Source organism: Chrysochloris asiatica, unplaced genomic scaffold (genome assembly GCF_000296735.1).
Source record: "Chrysochloris asiatica unplaced genomic scaffold, ChrAsi1.0 scaffold00004, whole genome shotgun sequence".
Lineage (NCBI taxonomy): Eukaryota > Metazoa > Chordata > Mammalia > Afrosoricida > Chrysochloridae > Chrysochloris > Chrysochloris asiatica.
In genome coordinates this window covers 44,567,770-44,587,134 of record NW_006408522.1, presented here as the reverse complement: position 1 = coordinate 44,587,134, position 19,365 = coordinate 44,567,770, and the positions used below count along the sequence as shown (strand labels likewise).

At 39.9% G+C, this 19,365-nt stretch overlaps 1 protein-coding gene across 2 annotated transcripts in view; it reads left to right on the top strand.

Moving 5' to 3' along the window:
- Positions 1-19,365, top strand: part of FMN1 (formin 1) — a 581,640-nt gene that overhangs the window by 380,908 nt on the left and 181,367 nt on the right. For both annotated transcript variants that reach the window (XM_006831807.1, XM_006831808.1), the window contains one exon: positions 3,993-4,113. In XM_006831807.1, coding sequence (XP_006831870.1) covers positions 3,993-4,113 — 121 coding nt within the window. The remainder of the gene's footprint in view (positions 1-3,992; positions 4,114-19,365) is intronic.

The following is a 19,365-nucleotide window of genomic DNA, read 5'->3' as shown; positions in this document are numbered from 1 at the left end:
AGGAGATGTTCTTACCTACAGGGAATACATTTTCCTAATTCATACAAAAGTGTTATATAGGCTAAGAAAGAGCTCTGGTAGCGTAGTGGTTACGAATCGGGCTGTGAACTGTAATGTCAGCAGTTCGAAACTACCAGCAGTTCTGTGGGAGAAAGATGATGCTTTCTGCTCCCATAAAGAGTTACAGCCTCGGAAACCATGTACAGGGTCGCTATGAGTCGGAACCGACTCCACGGCACTTAACAACAACAACAACAACAGGCTAAGATTTGTGACCTTTCCCTATCAAAAGCCATGGAAATAAGTAAAGCATAGGGACTATATAAGATTTGTATCACTTACTTTATTGTAATTTATAATGGGCAACTTATTGAAGAGGATCTAAATGTCCAAGGGTAGAGAGAGTTAAGAGCAAGTAAATGATAGTGGTGGTGGTGTGCCACTGAGTCAGTTCCAACTCATGGTGAGCCTGCATAAGGTTTGCCAGACTGTAATTCTTTATGGGAGCAGAAAGACTCTTCTTTCTCCCACAGAGTGACTAGTAGATTTGAATTGACCCTGTAGGTAACAGCTCAGCTCATAATCCACTGTGCTACCAGGGATCCTTAGTAAAGGATGGCAAAGCCATACAATGGAAAGATGTGTTGCTATGGGAAATATGTAGCAGAAAATTTAGTGGCATTATAAAGTATTCTTGAACTGCACATGCATGTAAGTACAATATGTAACTATAGATACTAACACAGAAACATCTGGAAAGGTATATGTTAAAATGTTTGAGTATTTCTGGGTGATAGGATCATAAGAGATTTTCACTTACACGTTTGTTCAATGATATAGTGTACTAAACATGTATCACCTCTGTAAAAGGGAAAATACATATAATGAAAAATAATTTAGTCATACTGCAAGTCCAATATTACATGGTACCTCTTCCATAAAGTCTTTACTCATTTCCTCATCTTCTACTCATATAAAGCCAGGGACACTTTGGGCTTCTTACTCTGCATTGTACGTAGTTGTCTATGAGCAATTGTCTGTTATTCTGACATTGCTCCATTAATCCAGAATTCATTGTTGTCTCTTTTTAGTGTCTATAAAGTAGATGCCAATAAACACTTGGTGAACTGAATCCCTTGTAAATATCCACAAGTGTGTAATCAGTGGCCTCTAAAACGAAGTGGTATGAGGAGTAGTAGGGAGAGTTCTTTTCTGCTAGAGTTGTAAAAGCATGTGGAGCTTCAGGCAATGAAGAAATGACAAGAGTATATGTGCATACTTTGAGCTCTGATAGAGGTTCCAGTGGGATAGAATTATCCCAAAGAATCTTGGGAAGTGAAGTTTCTGGTCCTAACTTGGCATTTGCAGATTTGCCTGGTAGTGTCAGCCTCAACCAAGTCAAATGCATTGAGTAAGAAGCTGGAATTTGCCTGTGAAAAATGACGCTTGCAGAAGAGAGATAACCCCAGTGGACTCAACTTCACGTAGGAAAATCCTGCAATGGGAATATTTTCATACCTGGGATGTCCCAGTCTGGGAAAAATACAAAGTCTACATTTCTGTGGTGCTCTCTTGGCTTTTGCTGTGCAAAATTCATTTCACTCAGCAAGAGTGTAGAAATATATGATTTATTAAACCATCCCCTCCTTCTAGGAGCATAAGTGATGATTTTCGTGGTTAGTGATGATGAACAATTAGCTGAAGAAAGGTGGCTTCTGCTCCAAGCTGCCTTCCACTCAGCGCAGGATTTTGGGTCCAAATCTAACTTTGCAAAGTTTAAAGAAGCCGCCTAAGCCCTACCGTTTGAACACTAATTGAGCAGCTTTCACAGGAGAAAGCTGCAACCAGGCTGACTTGCTCAGTAGTATTTTTTAGATTAAAAAACAAAAAAACCCGAAACCAAGACTGAGTCTGATAAAAAAAATCTGGAAAATATGAGGCGATGACACTTGAGTCCTGTAATATTGATTACCTTGGAGCTTTGTGTTAAAGCAGCATAGATGTCGTTCTAACTTGGCACTCAGACTGGAGTGCTTCTTTCATTGTTTTTAAATAAGTATAGGAAGATGAGGGGAAAAAAAATGATCCTGGAAAATATTGTGCTCTAGTAAAACAAAGAAGGAGCTCTGATAGCACAGTGGTTACGAGTCGGGCTGCTAACCTCAAGGTCAGCAGTTTGAAACTATCAGCCATTCCATGGGAGAAAGATGAGGCTTTCTGCTCCTGTAAAGATTTACAGCCTCAGTAACCCTGTGCAGGGTCACTGTGAGTCGGAACCAACTCCACGGCACATAACCACCACCACCACCACCAGTAGAACAATGAAAAGCCCCTCCTCCTAACAGTACAAGTGAAGTTAATGTTCTTAAAGGAAGTGGGGGAAGGGCTCAAGGAATTTCTAAGACCAAGAAATCGTATAGTAAATTTGATGCCTTCTGCTAAAGGCACACGCTTCCTTGAACAGCATTTTGTAGCGCTCAGTAATGGGGCTGACCAACTAAAAACAAAGTTTATTCATATGCTAGACATTGTACACCGTACCAAGAACATGATGCAGTTCCTGCCTTCTAGGTGTGCCTAGTGCAGTGGGAGGACCTAGAAGCTAACCAGGCTACTGTTAAATATATGGTGATAAGCACTGTGATAATGGTAATTACCAGGGGTATCTTGGAAAACCTCAAGTGCTGATATTAAGGGAAATCTTTGAGGAAGTGACACTGTTTTGGGATTTGAAGCATGTAGCTTAGTGGTTTGGGGCTGCTAACCTCAAGATCAGCAGTGAGAATCTACCAGCTGTTCCACTGGAGGAAGATGAGGCTTTCTGCTCCTGTAAAGATTCACAGGCTCAGAAACCCTATGCAGGGTCACTATGAGTTGGAACCCACTCCATGGCATACCACCACCACCACCATGTGAATAGAAGGTGTGTGGAGAGTCTGGGGAAGAGTTGGCAAGGGACAGTTTTGCCAAGGTCTGAAGGCAAGAGTTGGTGTCCTCTTCTGTTATTTAACGAAAGAGTTGAAGGGAAGGCACTAGAGATAGAGAGGAGGTGGAAGTAAGACTGGAGAGGTAAACAGAGACCAAATCCCAAAGTAACTTGTAAAGCAATTTCAGAGTTTGGAATTAGTCCTAATGGCAGTAGGAAAGACGGGATGTGAAGGAATGCTGGCAAAGTAGCCTGAGTAGAGAGATGAATAACCGAAGACTGCCTGAAATATGCAAGACACAAAGCTTATATTAAACAACTCAAGGATAAAGCAGCTAACTGGAAAAGACGTTTGAGGCTAGCTTACCTTTCTCAGTGTGCCAGAAGATTTTCTCCTTCAAGATGTTCCTCAGCTAAGATCCTCTATTAGGTATAGCTGTGGAGCTTGTCAAAACTATGCCTAACCGTGCCCTAAGTAAATGTCTTATAAAACACCATTTGGACAAATTACAAATGTATGAGGAATGTAATCATATGTGCACATAACACAAAGCTGTAAGCTGTAGAAGGTGGGTAGAGGTGTGAGGGTGGGTGATTGCATCTTTAGTTGTGTGCCTTCTTACCCAGAACCTTTCAACTCACACCCATTGGCGTATCCCAAAGATGACTTCTCTAATTGCTAGCATGTGAAATGCAAACAGGAACTTTAAGTATAAGTACTTTCATGTGTTCCCCCTATGCCATTTTCCATGGGAGTATAGTGTCCAAGATTCAGACATACCTGACAATTTTCTCTTTAATTCATAAAGCAAAATAGATTGTAGCTCATGCCATAGGCAACTTCCATGTCAACAGACCCAAAAGAATATTGTGAAATGCTAGAAAGAGCTTTCAAGTAACCAATCCACATCTAGGAACGGAAGAGGAATGTTATGATTCTCATTCAACGATCCATTGAAGATTATGTGTGTGTATGTGCATGTGTGTACATGCCTGATGCTTTGCAATGTCAACAGAACGTGATGATTAAGAAGTATAATGTACTTTTGTTTACCATATCTTTTAGGAAGCAGGGACTGAAAAGAGTATTTTCCCCTTGCCTGAGCCACAAGATTTCTTTCTGGCCTCCCAAGTCAAATTTGATGACCTTATAAAAGATCTGAGGAAACTGAAGAGACAATTAGAAGGTAACCTGACCTTTTCCATTATTGTGATAATAGCTAAGATTATTTTTTGGGAAAAAACAAACCGTTTAAGTAAATTGTTTACAACTGTCTCATGGTTGGTGCAGAGCTCCTTTAGTGTACACCTCAGCCTTCATGAAACTTTCCATCTCTGTAGAACGTTGGGGGACACTGTACTTATGCCCCTCTCTTTTTTCAGTGTTTACCAGGTGCTTGATAGATCTACCTACATTTACTCACCAAATAAAAAACCTAGTTGATTCTAACTCACAGCAAACCCGTGTGTTACAGAGTAGAACTGAGCTCCAGGTAGTTTGCTTGGTTGTAATCTTTGTGCAAGCAGGTCATCAGCTTTTCTTCTGAGACGCCTCAAAGGGGGTTCAAAAAGCCAATCTTTCAACTAGTGGTGGTGGTGGTGAGCCATTGAGTTGTTTCCTACTCATGGCGACCCTGTATACCATGGATGGGGAATGTCCATCCCCAGGCAGTATAAGGGCCACAAAATCACTTGGTCTGGCCCTGCCAAGGCAACCACAGGTCCAGCCATCACATTGTTGTTGTTGTTAAGTGCCGTCGAGTCGGATCCGACCCATAGCGACCCTGTACAGGGTTTCCGAGGCTGTAAATCTTTACGGGAGCAGAATGCCTCATCTTTCTCCCGCGGAGCGGCTGGTAGTTTCGAACTGCTGGCCTTAAGGTTCGCAGCCCGATTCGTAACCACTACGCTACCAGAGCTCCTTAGCCATCACATTAGGGGTGAGTTAATTAAATGTTGACCAAATATAGCAGGCAAATTTTTCAGTTGATCATTTTTTATGGCCCATGAATGATGTGATAAATGTTGGCAGAAAAAAGGTTCCCCACTCATACTGTGTAGTGTTTCCAAGGCTGTAAATCTTTATGAAAACACCAAGTGTCATCTTTCTCCTTTTCAATTGGTAGAACAGCACAAGCTAGTTGCCACAGCCAGGAACCTGTGTGTGTTGGCCCACATTTATTAGTAATAATTTTATTAACAATAGTAGCAGAAATTATTTATTGAAAGCATATTGTGTTTCTAGACTTGTCTCATATCATTCTTATAACAACTCTAAGAGGTCAAAACTGTATTAAGTCCATGCCACAGATGTAGAAAATGAAGCTTAAATAAGTTCTGGTTAGACAGTCAAGAGACCAGGCTGGGATTTGAACCCAGCTGGCTTTAATCAGACATACCCGATTAGAACAAATGTATGTTCTTAGTTTGCTATGCTGCCTCATCTCTCTCTCTGCCTCTCTCTCTCTCTCTCTTTCTCTTACACACACACACCTCTACATTTGATTTATATTTGAGTCTAATAATGATGGTAAGACCCACAGTAAAACATTCTCTTTTAATTTACATTTTTAATTATTCAAGACAAAATGCTGAAATCCCCTTTTTGGCTTTTTTAAAAGGCAAAAATATGCCTTGCTTTGGCAGGAATTTTCCTTTGGCATTTCGAGAGTCTTGTGTTTTCACTGTGGAGACATCTCCTTGTCCAAGAATATAAATACTTGCCTTGAAGTCTGTATCACTCCAGTTGAAGGGCTCTATGGAGGATTTAGGGAGCGTGTTAATGTGGAAATGAAGCCCACAGTGCCAAAAGGAGCGTTTGAGGAAATGAAGAGCTTCAACCAGGAATATTTTTACACTAAGACATAAAATAAACATTTAAAAAAATGTTTATTGTAAAAGAGTGCTCAGAAACCTAAGCCTTAGACCAAGAACAGCTTAGAAATGGAAGTAAAGTGGAAAAGATCTGCTCCCAGTGGCAGAGAGAGCCATTTATTCTTACTTTGGGCATAAAACTTGCTTAAATAAGGATAGTGGTTACAAGTGAATATTTTTACCTTGTAAATTATTTTTAAAGGAACATGTGGTTTTTGGTTTTTTTCTTCTTTTTCCCCTTTTTCTTCCTGCTAGTTGATGTGGTTGAGAGAGTAACTTCAACCAAATAGATGGCTCCATTTAGGAATATGATATATGTGAACTTGTGGTCATTTTATTCCCTCTCTTAAAGAACTGACAGTTTTATCTTTGCCTAAGATGAAGCTACTGATTCCTATTGTAAAACAGCAGAGTAAGCCATCCTGTAGCAGTTTTTTCTCTCCCTCACCAGCAGCAAAATGAGGGCCCAGGCCAATTCTCAGGACAGTTGAAGGGTCAGCAGTGACAAGGAAGAACTTTGCTTGTTTACTCCGCAGGCGTCCTGAACGCCCAACCCTTCTCATCTCTTGGCCCTTGTGAAACCCTTGGCCTGCCCTCTCCATAGTCTTAAGCACAGAAACCTGATCTCTGTTTGATCGGTCCTCTTTTCCAGCTCTCCTCCTTAGGGCTGACTTTTTCAGGCACCAGGTCTCAGCCACCTCCCCTTGATAGCTGGTGAGTTAGGGGATAACTAGAATGAGATTAAAACCTGGGCACCATCAAGTTGACTCCATATGTGTCAGAACTGTGCTCCATAGGGTTGTCAGTGGCTGAGTTTTGGAAGTATATCCCCAGGCCTTTCTTCCTTGGTTCCTCTGGGTGGACGCAAACCTTTCAGTTAGCAGTCAAGCACGTTAACTGGTAGAACCACCCAGGGACTCAAGCTGGTGGCTTTTGAATTCATTCCAACTCATGGTGATTACGTGTTTGTCAGAGTAGAACTGCCTGCCAAGGATTTTCAGTATCTGATTTTTTTTCAGAAGCTGAAGGCCTTTCTTCAAAGACACCTCTGGGTACACCTGAACATTTAGCCTATTGCTTAGTAGTCAAGTTTCTGAACCACTTGTCCCACCCAGGGATTCCAGGAAGGCAGTAAGATGAGAAGAGCATGGAAACAGAGCTTTCCTTAAAACTCCTTACTTTGAGTCTCTAAGATGTCCTTCGGATCTTAGTACTCAATTGACACTTTCTTCAGTCAGTTTTAAGGAAATGCAAGAACTCTTGACACTGGTGGGAAGGAAAAAAAAAAAAATGTTTCAGTTACTTTTTCCTCTTTGTACTGGACTTCACCAAAAGGTTTGAAGTACCACAAAAGCGATTGAATAGCTCATGACTCCCCTCCCACACACATTGACTATTTACACAAAAATGCCCTGCTAATCTTTAGAGTTGCCAATGTTTTTAACACATGAAAGGTACCCAGTAAATATTTAAAGAAAATACAGTCCATTGGTTCGCTAATGAATTTCTTTTTCTTCTAAATACCATCTGGCAAGATGACCAGATTTGCGGGGCGGTTTATTTCATCTAATGTTCTCATTCAGGTTTAACCCCCTTTTCCATCAGGCTTTGGTCTGAGCTTAGATTGCATGTTTCATTGAAGAGGACATAATTTTCACACATACAGCAGAGATTTGATGAGGTTCTGAGGTTTATTGTAGTCATTAAAATGCTGTGGCTGCTGGCAAAATCCCAGAAAATGTCTAAAGCTAAACCAGATGTGATTAGCAAATTTCAAGAAGTATCAGGCCTCACTTCTCCAGACAGGCACAGCTTTTTAGAAAAAAGTTATTTTGAATCATGTTAACCACAAATTAACACCAAGTTATTTTGAATCATGTTAACCATTCACATAACAGGATGTGGATTAGACTGTGGTATTGATCATACAAGGATCATCGATAGGTGTGGAATTGGTAATATACATCTTTCAGGAAGACAACAATTTTGAGTAGCATTTTCATACTGGTAAACTAGCAAGGAAATGACAGTATCAACTACAATTTGAGTGATTATTATTTATCAGGGTCTTTATGTTTCCCAGTTCTTGTAATTCTCATAATGACCCTGTGAAACAGACATTCTATTATCTTTCATAAGATGAGGAAACTGAAGTTTATGATGTTCAAGTAATGTGCCAAGATTTCAAAGGTGGTTGTTGATGTCGTTAAGTACTTACCATTGTGTTGGTTCCAACACGTAACATGTGGTTTCTAAGGAATGACTGGTAGGTTTGAACCACCAACCTTGTGGTTAGCAATCCAAAGCTTATCCTACAGTGCCACACCAGGACTCCCCCAGTTTTTATTATTGTTAAGTGTCATTTAGTTGGTTCCAACTCATATCAGCCCTGTATAGGATTTCCAAGGAGTGGTTGGTGGATTTGGACCTCTGACCTTGCATTTCATTTGATAGTCTACTGCTTATCCTATAGTGTCACACCAGGACGACCTAGTCAAATTTTGAAATTATATGATTCTATCAACACCATAACATATCCTGATTCTGGCCTAAGAGCCTTCATATCTGATTGAAGATCAAAATAGAAAGACATGTAATCCAAGTGTAGTAGTTTTCCTGAACATGTACACACACACTCCTAGTACCACATATGTAGAAACTCAGAAAGAAACTCAGGAGAGAACTTATTTTTATTGGGGATAAGGCAGAGTATTGTATAGGATTAAGAACCTGGACTTTAGAATCAGATGTATTTTTTTTAATGATTTGATGAGTAAAGATCTAAAGTATTCATTTCTCATCTGTAAAATGGAACAATTACCGTATCTACCTTGTGTGTGGGGGGGGGAGGGGGGGAAATGAACACATGGTTTCTTAATAAGGGAAGCTCCAATTAAGCTGATTAGAAGTATTCAGTTTTACTAGAAAACACATAATTTGTAGAATCAGGCCCATGTTATTGAGGGGCCAGCTGGTTGTATTTTAGAGTATTTTATTCACAGAGCACTTGTGCTATTTTCTCTTCTTTGTGAAGCCAGAACCAAATTCTTGGTGCCTGGGAACATGTTCCGTATTTTATTTTTATTGACCCTAAATTAGTTAATAATTTATATATTCTTGATACTGTAATGCTATAAGCAATAGCTGGGTATGGGGGATGGATAGGAATAGTTGCTTTCTTTTTCACTCTTTGACCTTGTTGTTGTTGAGTGCTATTAAGCCAGTTCTGACTCATAGCAATCCTGTATAGGATTTCCAAGGAGCACCTGATGGATTTGAACTGGCAACTTCATGGCTAGCGGTCTAGTGCATTTCCTTTAGTGCTGCTGGCTTTCAAGATGAAGAGAGGGGGGCATGAGCCAAAGAATGAATCCTCTGGAACTGGAAAAATACTTTTCGAGATCTTTTGGAAATTAATGTACACTGCCAACACCTTGATTTTAGGCCAGTAAGACCCATGTCAGACTTTTGACAGAACTTTTAGATAGTAAATTTGTGTTGCTTAAGCCACTAGCTTTTTGGTAATTTGGTACAGCACCAATAGGAAACTAGCACACCATGTAACAAATCCTTCATTCTGATGGTGCCAGTTAATACTAATGTTATACAAACATCATTGCTAGGGCCATAAATGTAGGACAAGTGGTGGCACATGTCAGTAATGCATGAAATGTAAATTGATGCTCTCCTGGTGTGGCATTGTAGGATAAGTACTGGACCGCAAGGTCAGTTTGAACCACAAATTCAGCAGTTTAGACTCACCAGCCATTCCTTGGAAACCCTTTACAGGGTCACTGTCAAATAAAGAGCCTTGGTATGACACTGTAGGATAAACACTGGACTGCTAACCACCAGCCACTGCGTGGAAACCCTATTCAGGATCATTATGAGATGGAACTGAATTGGCAGCACCTAACAGCAACAACATGGTCAAATACAGGCGTACGGGTGGTATTGCAGATTAAACATTGGACTGCGAACTACAGAATCAGTGGTTCAAACTTACCAGTTCTTCTGCCAGAGAAAGATGCGGCTGTCTGCTCCTGTAAAGATTTACTGTCTCAAAAATGCTCTGCAGGGTTGCTACGAATTGGAATCAACTTGAAGACAGTTCATTGTTGGTTTATAGTCAAACAAACCGATCTGAGCTAGAATTGTAACAAAGGGACTCATAGTGCACGTAAGCTTGTTAAAGGCTTTGAGAATGTTTAACCCTGATAAAGCAGAATTTCCCAACTTAAAGTATGAAATATGTTCATTGTTTTCTTTCTTTCACTGAATGCCTAGTATTATGTCAAAAAGTATGCTTTCTGTGAAATGTAGTCTAAGAAAGGATATTAATATTCCTATAACAATTTTTAAATGGAGCATCTCTAAGAACACAGTTGTTGGTTAAATGATCCCCACTGGGTGAGCCTAATAGAAAGACCTGAGACAAACAGTTACAGCCTTTGACCTTTAGTATTGCTCTTCATACTCCCTTGGCTACACTGTCCTTACTGGGTTTGTTATCTGTGTAAACAAATGAAATGGGTCAAATCCTCTCTGATGTATTGAGGTCTGAAAGCCAAAATAAATAACACTAGTGTTATTCTGAATTAGTCTAGTATTACCTCATCAAAATCCATGTTTGTTTGACATGATCTGGTGACAGTCCATTATTCTGAAAAATTCACTCTGGCTCTGAAAGTAAGAAAATGAAATGAATTTTATTGGACTATGAGACAGGAGCTCTTCAAATAGGCATTGAGAAGTTGTACTCTGGAAGGTTACTCCAAGAATAAAAATAAATTGCCCTTATTAACTAATAACAGTTACTTACTATACCTTATCATTACTTAAATCAACTAGCCATTTACAAAATTTTGCGGTTATCCCAGTTATTATTTATTAAATAGTGAAAAGTAGTTAGCCCTCAGTTCAAGATACTGAGAACATAGACTAAAATGTGTATGTGTTGATTTTAAGATGATTCTGATGTCATTTCTTTATTGTTTAATTTTATGTTTTTAAAACTATATATGTGAACATATCCTTTCTTATGTACCATCTAGAAATATTACTACATTGCTTACACAGTTTTCGAAAGGCAGGAGTGAGAGTCTCTGCAGACCTTTTGATGTTACTGCTCTCTAAATTTATATCCTAACACTGCTAAGCTTTCAGTAATGAGATACTATGATAAATGCATTGTACAGGCACTCAGTAAATGCAAAGTTCTTCATTTTAAGTATGAAGAGTACTAGTATTTCTAGACTAACTTTACAATTTGCACCCATCACTTCCTTGGACATTTTTCAGTCCCTGTGTTCCTATTTTACTAGCATGGCTTGATTAGACCAGAACCATCCAGATGACCCTTTGTTTTCTCTAGACTAGTACTGGGAAAGTCTACATCAAAATCTAAATTACAAGAGTATCTGAATTCACAGATACATTAATAGCTTAAGAAAGAGATGTTTTCTCTTTTGGTTCAATCTTCTAAACTGTAGCCCGTATATCTTCCTATATGAAGATGGAAGATTGAATTCATTCATCTGAATCTTCCTTTCAAGGGACTGCCAAATAAATAACACTGTGTTGGTTGAGGCAAAAGAGCAATGCCTACTTAGTGAGTCTGTAGGATAAGCACTGGACTGCTATAACTGGAAGATGGGCAGTTCAAACCCACCAGCCACTCCACAGGAGAAAGATGACGCTTTCTGTTCCCATGAAGATTTACAGTTTCAGAAAGCCCTAAACAGTGTTGTTATCAGTTGGAATCAACTTGATGGCAATGATAGAGAAAAAGAAAATGAAAATATAATCAACTAAAATAACAACAGCACAATATACATTCTTTTCCTGTGCACATGGAACATTCTCCAGCATTGACCATGTGTTAGGTCACAAAGCAAGTCTCAGTAATTTAAAAACATCAAAATACTACAAAGCATCTTTTCAGACCACAATGCTACAAAACTAGAAATCAACAATAAAAAGACCAAGGAAATGAAGTCGAATGCACGGAAACTGAATAACACCCTGCTGAAAAGCGACTGGGTAGTAGAAGAAATCAAACATGAATTCATAAAGTTCCTAGAAACAAATGAGAACAAAAACACAACATACCAAAATCTTTGAGATGCGGCGAAAGTGGTGCTCAGAGGACAATGTATTGCAATAAACGCACACATCCAAAAAGAAGAAAGAACCAAAATTAACACATTGACACAGCGTCTCCAGCAATTAGAGACAGATCAACAGAGGGAACCCACAGCCACCAAAAGAAAAGAAATAATAAAGATAAGAGCAGAAATAAATGAGATGGAAAACATAAAAATTATAGAAAGAATCAACAGGACAAGAAGCTGGTTCTTTGAAAGGATTAATAAAATTGACAAGCCATTGGCTAGCCTAACAAAAGAAAAGAAGGATAAGACACAAATAACATGCATTAGAAACTACATGGGAGATGTCACAACAGAACCAAAGGAAATCAAAAGGATAAAAACAGAATACTATGAAGAGTTGTACTCCAACAAATTTATAAACTTAGATGAGATGGATACATTTTTAGAAAAACACAACCTACTTAAACTTACACAGAGTGAAATAGAAAACCATAGCAAAAAGAGAAATTGATCATGTAAAAAAACTCCCAGCCAAAAGAAGTCCAGGCCCAGATGGCTTCACTGGTGAGGTATATCAAGCATTCAGGGAAGAGCTGTCACCAATTCTACTAAAATTATTGCAGAATATAGAAGAGGATGGAAAACTTCCTAATACATTTTATGAAGCAAGCATAAGCCTCATGCCAAAACCAGGGAAGGACATCACTAAGAAAGAAAATTATACACCAATATCCCTCATGAACATAGACGCAAAAATTCTCAACAAAATCCTAACCAACGGAATCCAGCAGCTCATAAAAAAATAATACATCGTGACCACATGGGTTTTATAACAGGGATACAAGGATGGTTCAACATTAGAAAAACAATCAATGTAATTCACCATATAATTAAGAAAATGGAAAGGAACCACATTAGCATATCAATCGATACAGAAAAGGCATTTGACAAAATCCAACATCCATTCCTGATAAAAACACTCAACAAAGTAGGAATTGAAGGGAAGTGCCTCAACATAATTAAGAGCATATATACAAAACCAACAGCCTACATTACTCTCAGAGGCGAGAAACTGAAAGCCTTCCCTCTGCGAACAGGAACCAGACACGGACGCCCTTTGTCTCCATTCCTATTCAATATTGTGCTGGAAGTCTTAGCAAGAGCTATACAGCAAGATAGGGAAATTATCCATCCAAATTGGCAAAGAGTAAGTAAAACTCTCTCTATTTACAGATGATATGATCCTATACATAGAAAACCCCAAAGACTCAGTAAAAAAGCTACTAGACATCATTGGAAGATTCAGCAAAGTGGCAGGGTATAAGATCAACATATAAAAATCAGTTGGATTCCTCTATAGTAATAATGACAGCACTGAAAAGGACATTAGGAAAGCAATACCATTTACAATAGCCGCCCAAAGATGAAATATCTAGAAATAAATGCAACCAGAGAAACAAAGAACCTATACAAAAAAAACTACAAAACACTGCTGCAAGAAACCAAAAGAGAGTTTAAAAAGTGGAAGAATATACCATGCTCCTGGATAGGAAGATTTAACATTGTGAAAATGTCAATACTGCCCAAAGCAATTTACACATATAATGCAATTCCAATCCAGATTCCAATGACAACCTTCAAAGAGATGGGAAAAACAATTACAAACTTTATATGGAAGGGAAAGAGGCCCAGGATAAGCAAAGCACTGCTTAAGAAAAAGAACAAGTTTGGAAAACTCTCAATTCCCAATTTAAAATTTTTCTACAGGAGCTCTATTAGTGTAGTGGTTACTAATCGGGCTACAACCTCACAGTCAGTAGTTCCAAACTACCAGCTGTTTTGAGGGAGAAAGATGAGGCTTTCTGCTCCCATGAAGATTACAGCCTTGGAAACCCTGTGCAGGGTCACTATGAGTCGGAACCGACTCCATGGTATTTAACAACAACAACACATGACTACAGTGGTCAAAACAGCCTGGTAGTGGTACTTTGAAAGATACACTGATCAATGGAACAGAATCGAGAATCCAGAAATTAATCCAGCCACAGCCAACTGATTTTCGACAAAGTGCCTAAGTATATTACATCGGGAGGAGATAATCTCTTTAACAGATGGTGCTGGCAGAACTGGAAAGCAATATGCAAAAGATTGAAACAAGACCTTTTTCTCATGCCCTATACAAATACCAAGGAGCTCTGGTAGCGTAGTGGTTACGAATCGGGCTGCAAACCTTAAGGTCAGCGGTTCGAAACTACCAGCTGCTCCGCGGGAGAAAGATGAGGCTTTCTACTCCCGTAAAGATTTACACCCTCGGAAACCCTGTACAGGGTCGCTATGGGTCGGAACCGACTCAATGGCACATAACATCATCAACATACAAATACCAACTCAACATGGATTAAAGACCTAAATGTGAATCCCCAAATTATGAAGGTCATCAATGAAAAAATAGGGACAAATGTGAGGGCTCTAATTCAGGTCATACACAGACTACCAAACAATTTGAGCATACACCTACTCATTTGGAAAAGTACACAAACAAAAGTAGACAAAATAGATGATTTGGACATACTAAAATTTTTTAATGTATGTGCATCAAAAGACTTCACCAAGAGAGTGAAAAGGGAACCCACAGAATGGGAAAATATCTTTTGCAACGACACATAAGACAAGGGACTCATTTCTAAAATATATAGGAAACTACAATACCTCTCCAAGAAACAGACAAATAACCCAATTAAAAAATGGGCACAGGACATGAATAGACACTACAAGGAGGAGATCCGGGCTGCCAATAAACATATGAAGAAATATTCATGATCATTAGCCATTAGAGAGATGCAAATCAAAACAACAATGAGATATCATCTCACAGCAAAGATCAAAAAAGTAGAGGACAATAAATGCTGGTGAGGATGCAGAGAGACTGGGAGCCTCCTACATTGTTGGTGGAACTGCAAAATGTTCCAACCACTCTAGAAAACAACATTGTGTTTCCTTAGAAGGTTGGAAATAGAAATACCTTATGATCCAGCAATTCCTCTACTTGGTAGTTACCCACAAGAAATATGAGCCATAACATGAGTAAATATATGCACACCAATGTTCTCCGGTAGCGTAGTGGTTACGAATTGGGCTGTGAACCTTAAGGCCAGCAGTTCGAAACTACCAGACGCTCCACGGGAGAAAGATGAGGTGTTCTGCTCCCGTAAAGATTTACAGCCTCAGAAACCCTGTACAGGGTCGCTGTGGGTCAGAACCTACTCGACGAGAATTAACAACAACAATGTTCATAGCAGCAGTATTTACAATAGCAAAAAGATGGAGACAGCCTAAGTGCCCATCAATTGAAAAACTGATAAACAAACTGTGGTACATACACACAATGGAATAGTATTCTATCTTGAAGAACAACAAGGAAGCTGCAAACCATCGCATAACATGGATGAACCTTGAAGACATTTTGCTGAGTGAAATTAATCACAAAAGAAGAAATACTGCATAAGACCATTATTGTAAAAGATTAAGAAAAAGAACCCACCCTAAAAGGGGATAAAAGTTATATATATATATATTTGCTGATCACCGGGATGTATGGGATGAGGTGAGGGGAGGGAGGAAGGGGAAGATAGAACACAGGGTAGGGAATAGACACAGAATAGCTTGGGTGCTGAGGGTACAAGGGGGGTGCAATACACTAGAATGGGGAGGAGAATGGAAGAACAAGGCGGATGGGAGAACAGTTAGGCAGATTCCCATGGGCTAAGTGGGTCAGAGGTAAATGATGATGTATGCACAACCTTAGAACAACAGGGCTCCAGGATACAGGGATTGAGGCATGACTTGAATAGGTAAAAGAGAGGAATAATGTTAAGATGCTTGGCTGTCTTTTGAATCTTGGTTTCCATTGCCTACCATTGTAAAATAGACACTTGAGGGAGAGAGAAAGGAATAGCCAGAAACATCACAATAGAAAGCTTGTAAGTCTGTCTTCAGCCTATAACTGACAGGAATACCTTAAAGAGGGCTAGAAGTTGCCCAGGGAAAGAGGTTTCCTGTGGAGCCTTTGCATTGCATAAGACCATAGGTGGAATCCTGAACCCCGTCCAGAATTGTCTGAGGTGGGAAATTTCCACTTGAAAGGACAAGTAGACCAGCCTGGAGCGGCTAGAAGAACAGAAGATACTTTGTGAAAGACCAGCAGGAAAAATCAAAAACAATAATGGCAGTCTGATTGAACAAGCAAGATGTTCACCTGGGAGCCATCAAGGCAAGTGGTCAGGTCCTCTCAGGACAAACCCCCTTCAAAAATTAGACTCAAGGGGACTACACGAGCAGGCATGTGGTCTGGCTGATGACCACGTTGGTCACTCATAAGGGGAAGGGGAAGGGGGACAGCAATGTAGTTGGGAGCTAAGTCTGACCACATTCAATAGACTCCTGTGAACCTGGGTGGAGACCTGGTTGGCCAGCAGTATGGCAAGACCCAGGGACTCCTGGACCCAGAGGCAGTGACCTGGCCACAGAGGTCTAGAGTGGAGAGTGAAGCTGATATGAAGTGAGGGGAGATGCACATAGTTCCTACTTGACCAGGCTTCAGTGGCTGGATGATCAGAACTAGACTAGAAGAAGGAAGAAGAGGAGAAAAATGGGTAACTGGCTACAATTTGAGGAACTTTACCTATACTAAGAATGTAGTAGCTCAAAAAGGGAAGAAATCTTTACAGTGAGAATCACTCCCACCCCATTGATACACAGGGTTGACAGGAATGGGCAACTTAGACATTGGCTACCCAAAATGGTGCAGGGAGTGGGGTGGGGTGGACACTACAAAGGCAAGAAGTGACTGGCTTACAAGCTTTCAAGAAGGAACCTAGTTCCAGACCAGGTGGGAGAAGGTAGAATCTCCACTGAATGATTTCCAACCTGTTGGGATGGGGCTAATGAAAGGAGATGGAGATGAGACTTGTATGGTATAATAGTGAATAATTGCTATCAGGACTGATTGTGAGGTTCAGAAATGTAAAGGTAGATGTTTTGTAAAAAAGGAAGGGAGTGACTGATTTTGTAGTCCAGGAGCAAATGCAGGACCCTACCTAGAGAAGCAGTGATGCCAGAAATGGAGGCAGAGACGATGATGTGGACAGATGGAGTGGCTGGGGACACTGGACTCAGGGAGGGAGAGGGGCTGGGTGCTGATGGCCAGGAGGCAGGCCTGTGGGGTATACCCTTTGGTTGTTGGATGATGCATGGATGGGATTGTAATCATTGCAATGAAATGAAATATGGTAGGATGAATGTAAAACCGATGTTCTTCCATGTAAACACATAATTCACAATAAAAATTGAAAAAAAAAACTAGGTTAGAAAAATAAAATTAGCATCAAGTCTCATTATCATTAGATAGATTAATGAGGTTGAGGATTAGCAATATATTTTAAGTTAATGTATTTTTTTAACATTAATTACTGTGAGTCAGCTAAAGTATTTGCATGTTGGAAAACCTTTACTGTTTGAAACTATGTGGTAAGCAATAGACTCCCTTTTGTTTCTCCTGCTAGGTGGAAACAATCATCCCCTTTATCATTTAGCTCATTTAATTTAATGAACAAATTAAGTGTCTGAACCACTGAGTTGATGAGATAATATTATTGAGGTGAATAAGGGTGAGGTGTTTAAGGTAGAGTCTGAGTCTCTAAGCACTGATGACACTGGGGAGCTGCCTGTGACTTACAGCTGTGTTACCTCTTCCTCGACCAAGTATCAATATACCTGTCTGTAACTCAAACCAAAGCATGACATTTGGCTGTGAGGAGCCTGCCATTTACTGAATATGTGTAATCTGTTATGCATTCTGCTGAAAGAAAACCACAAAATATGTTTGGGGGACCCACAGGACCCCCTATGAGATGAACCTGAGCTAAAACTCTGTTGATCTCCATGAAACTCTTGACTTCCATAAGCCCTGCCTCAGGATGGGGAACTGAATTGATGATGTTTTGGGTCTTGTGTAATTAGTCTCAGCTCAGAACCATAATCAGCTCAGTAATCTCCATAAAGTTTGATTGTTTCCTTTTCCTCAGTGTTCAACTAGCATGACACAAGGTCTTTCTGGGGAATGCTGAGAGAAAGATTCACCATATCACTTCTTGAGAGTGTAGATGACTTCATCCTCAGGGAGAGGATGGTCTCACCTTCATTCAAGTGATTCTGGGTTTGTAAACCAGCCTCAAGTCTGGCAGTTTATGAAAGTGCCATGACTCTCTGATTTTGTGATTCCAGTACTGCTGCTCAGTACTTTTGAGCCTAAAACAGAACTTAAGTTAATATTATCTTAATATGTAAAGGAGAAAGTTTACAGAGAGCTTTTCTTTTGAATTTACAATAAACACAGAGGCCTATACAGAGGTGGCGGTGGTGGTTAGTTTTCATCATGTCAGTTCTGATGCATGGCACCTCTGTGTGTACAGAGTAGAATTGCTCTTTAGGGTTTTCAAGGTTGTGACCTTTTGGAAGCGAATCTCTATTCCTGTCTTTCAGCATGCCTCTGAGTGGGTTCAGACTACCAACCTTCTGGCTAGTAACTACACATGGAACTGTGCCACCCAGAGTCTCCTTATCCAGAAGTTACAGGACTGCAATGACACTTTCTGACTCCAATGTAGGCAGTGTGAAGATGCACTTATAGGCCCACTGAAGTAATTAACAATGTGATCTAGAATGATAAATCTTCAAGAGTAAGTCCCTCTTAGTTCTTGGTTCATCGTCTATAAAGATACTACATGTAGTAATTGGATTCAGTGTAGGTTTTTTCTGGTCTCTACTTGTAACCACTTAACCAGTCTGTCTGTTGGGATCTCTGCCCTCTCGCTTCCTGCCTGCCAATCTCTTTCTCTAGTCTCTCTTTGTCTTTCTGTCGTGGTCTCTGACATTTATCTAGCCTACATTTTATCCATTCACCACACAGAAGATAAGCAAACTAGCATGGTGTGGTTACGCAGACTAATTACAGAGATCACAGGGCCACCTCCAGGCAACCTAGGTTTGGACTACTTTGTTATCTCTTCCATTACATGTAATTGTGGAAATTACATGTAATGGGCTGCTGACGTAGATGAAGGAAGGTGAGGGAAACTTTCAGGACTTGTCAAGTCACACTGAGAACAGATTGCTCCTCCGGTGCTCACTATCAGCCGTGTGCCCAGGATAAGCGGTATGATGACTTGTACCACGTGGCATTACCAAGTGATTTTCTCTCCATGAGAGTATCAGAGAAGAAAGAGAAGAACTAGACTTCCTAATGAGAGTGAATATTTTCTTTAGTTACCCTTATGCATGAGCACTGTGGCTATAGCCAAGAGGAAATAAGTCACTTTGAAAACTTTTGGAAGACTTTTGAGAAGAGATTGAATTGATTGAACACATATCTAGCCTTCCAGTTCTTTTCCTCAA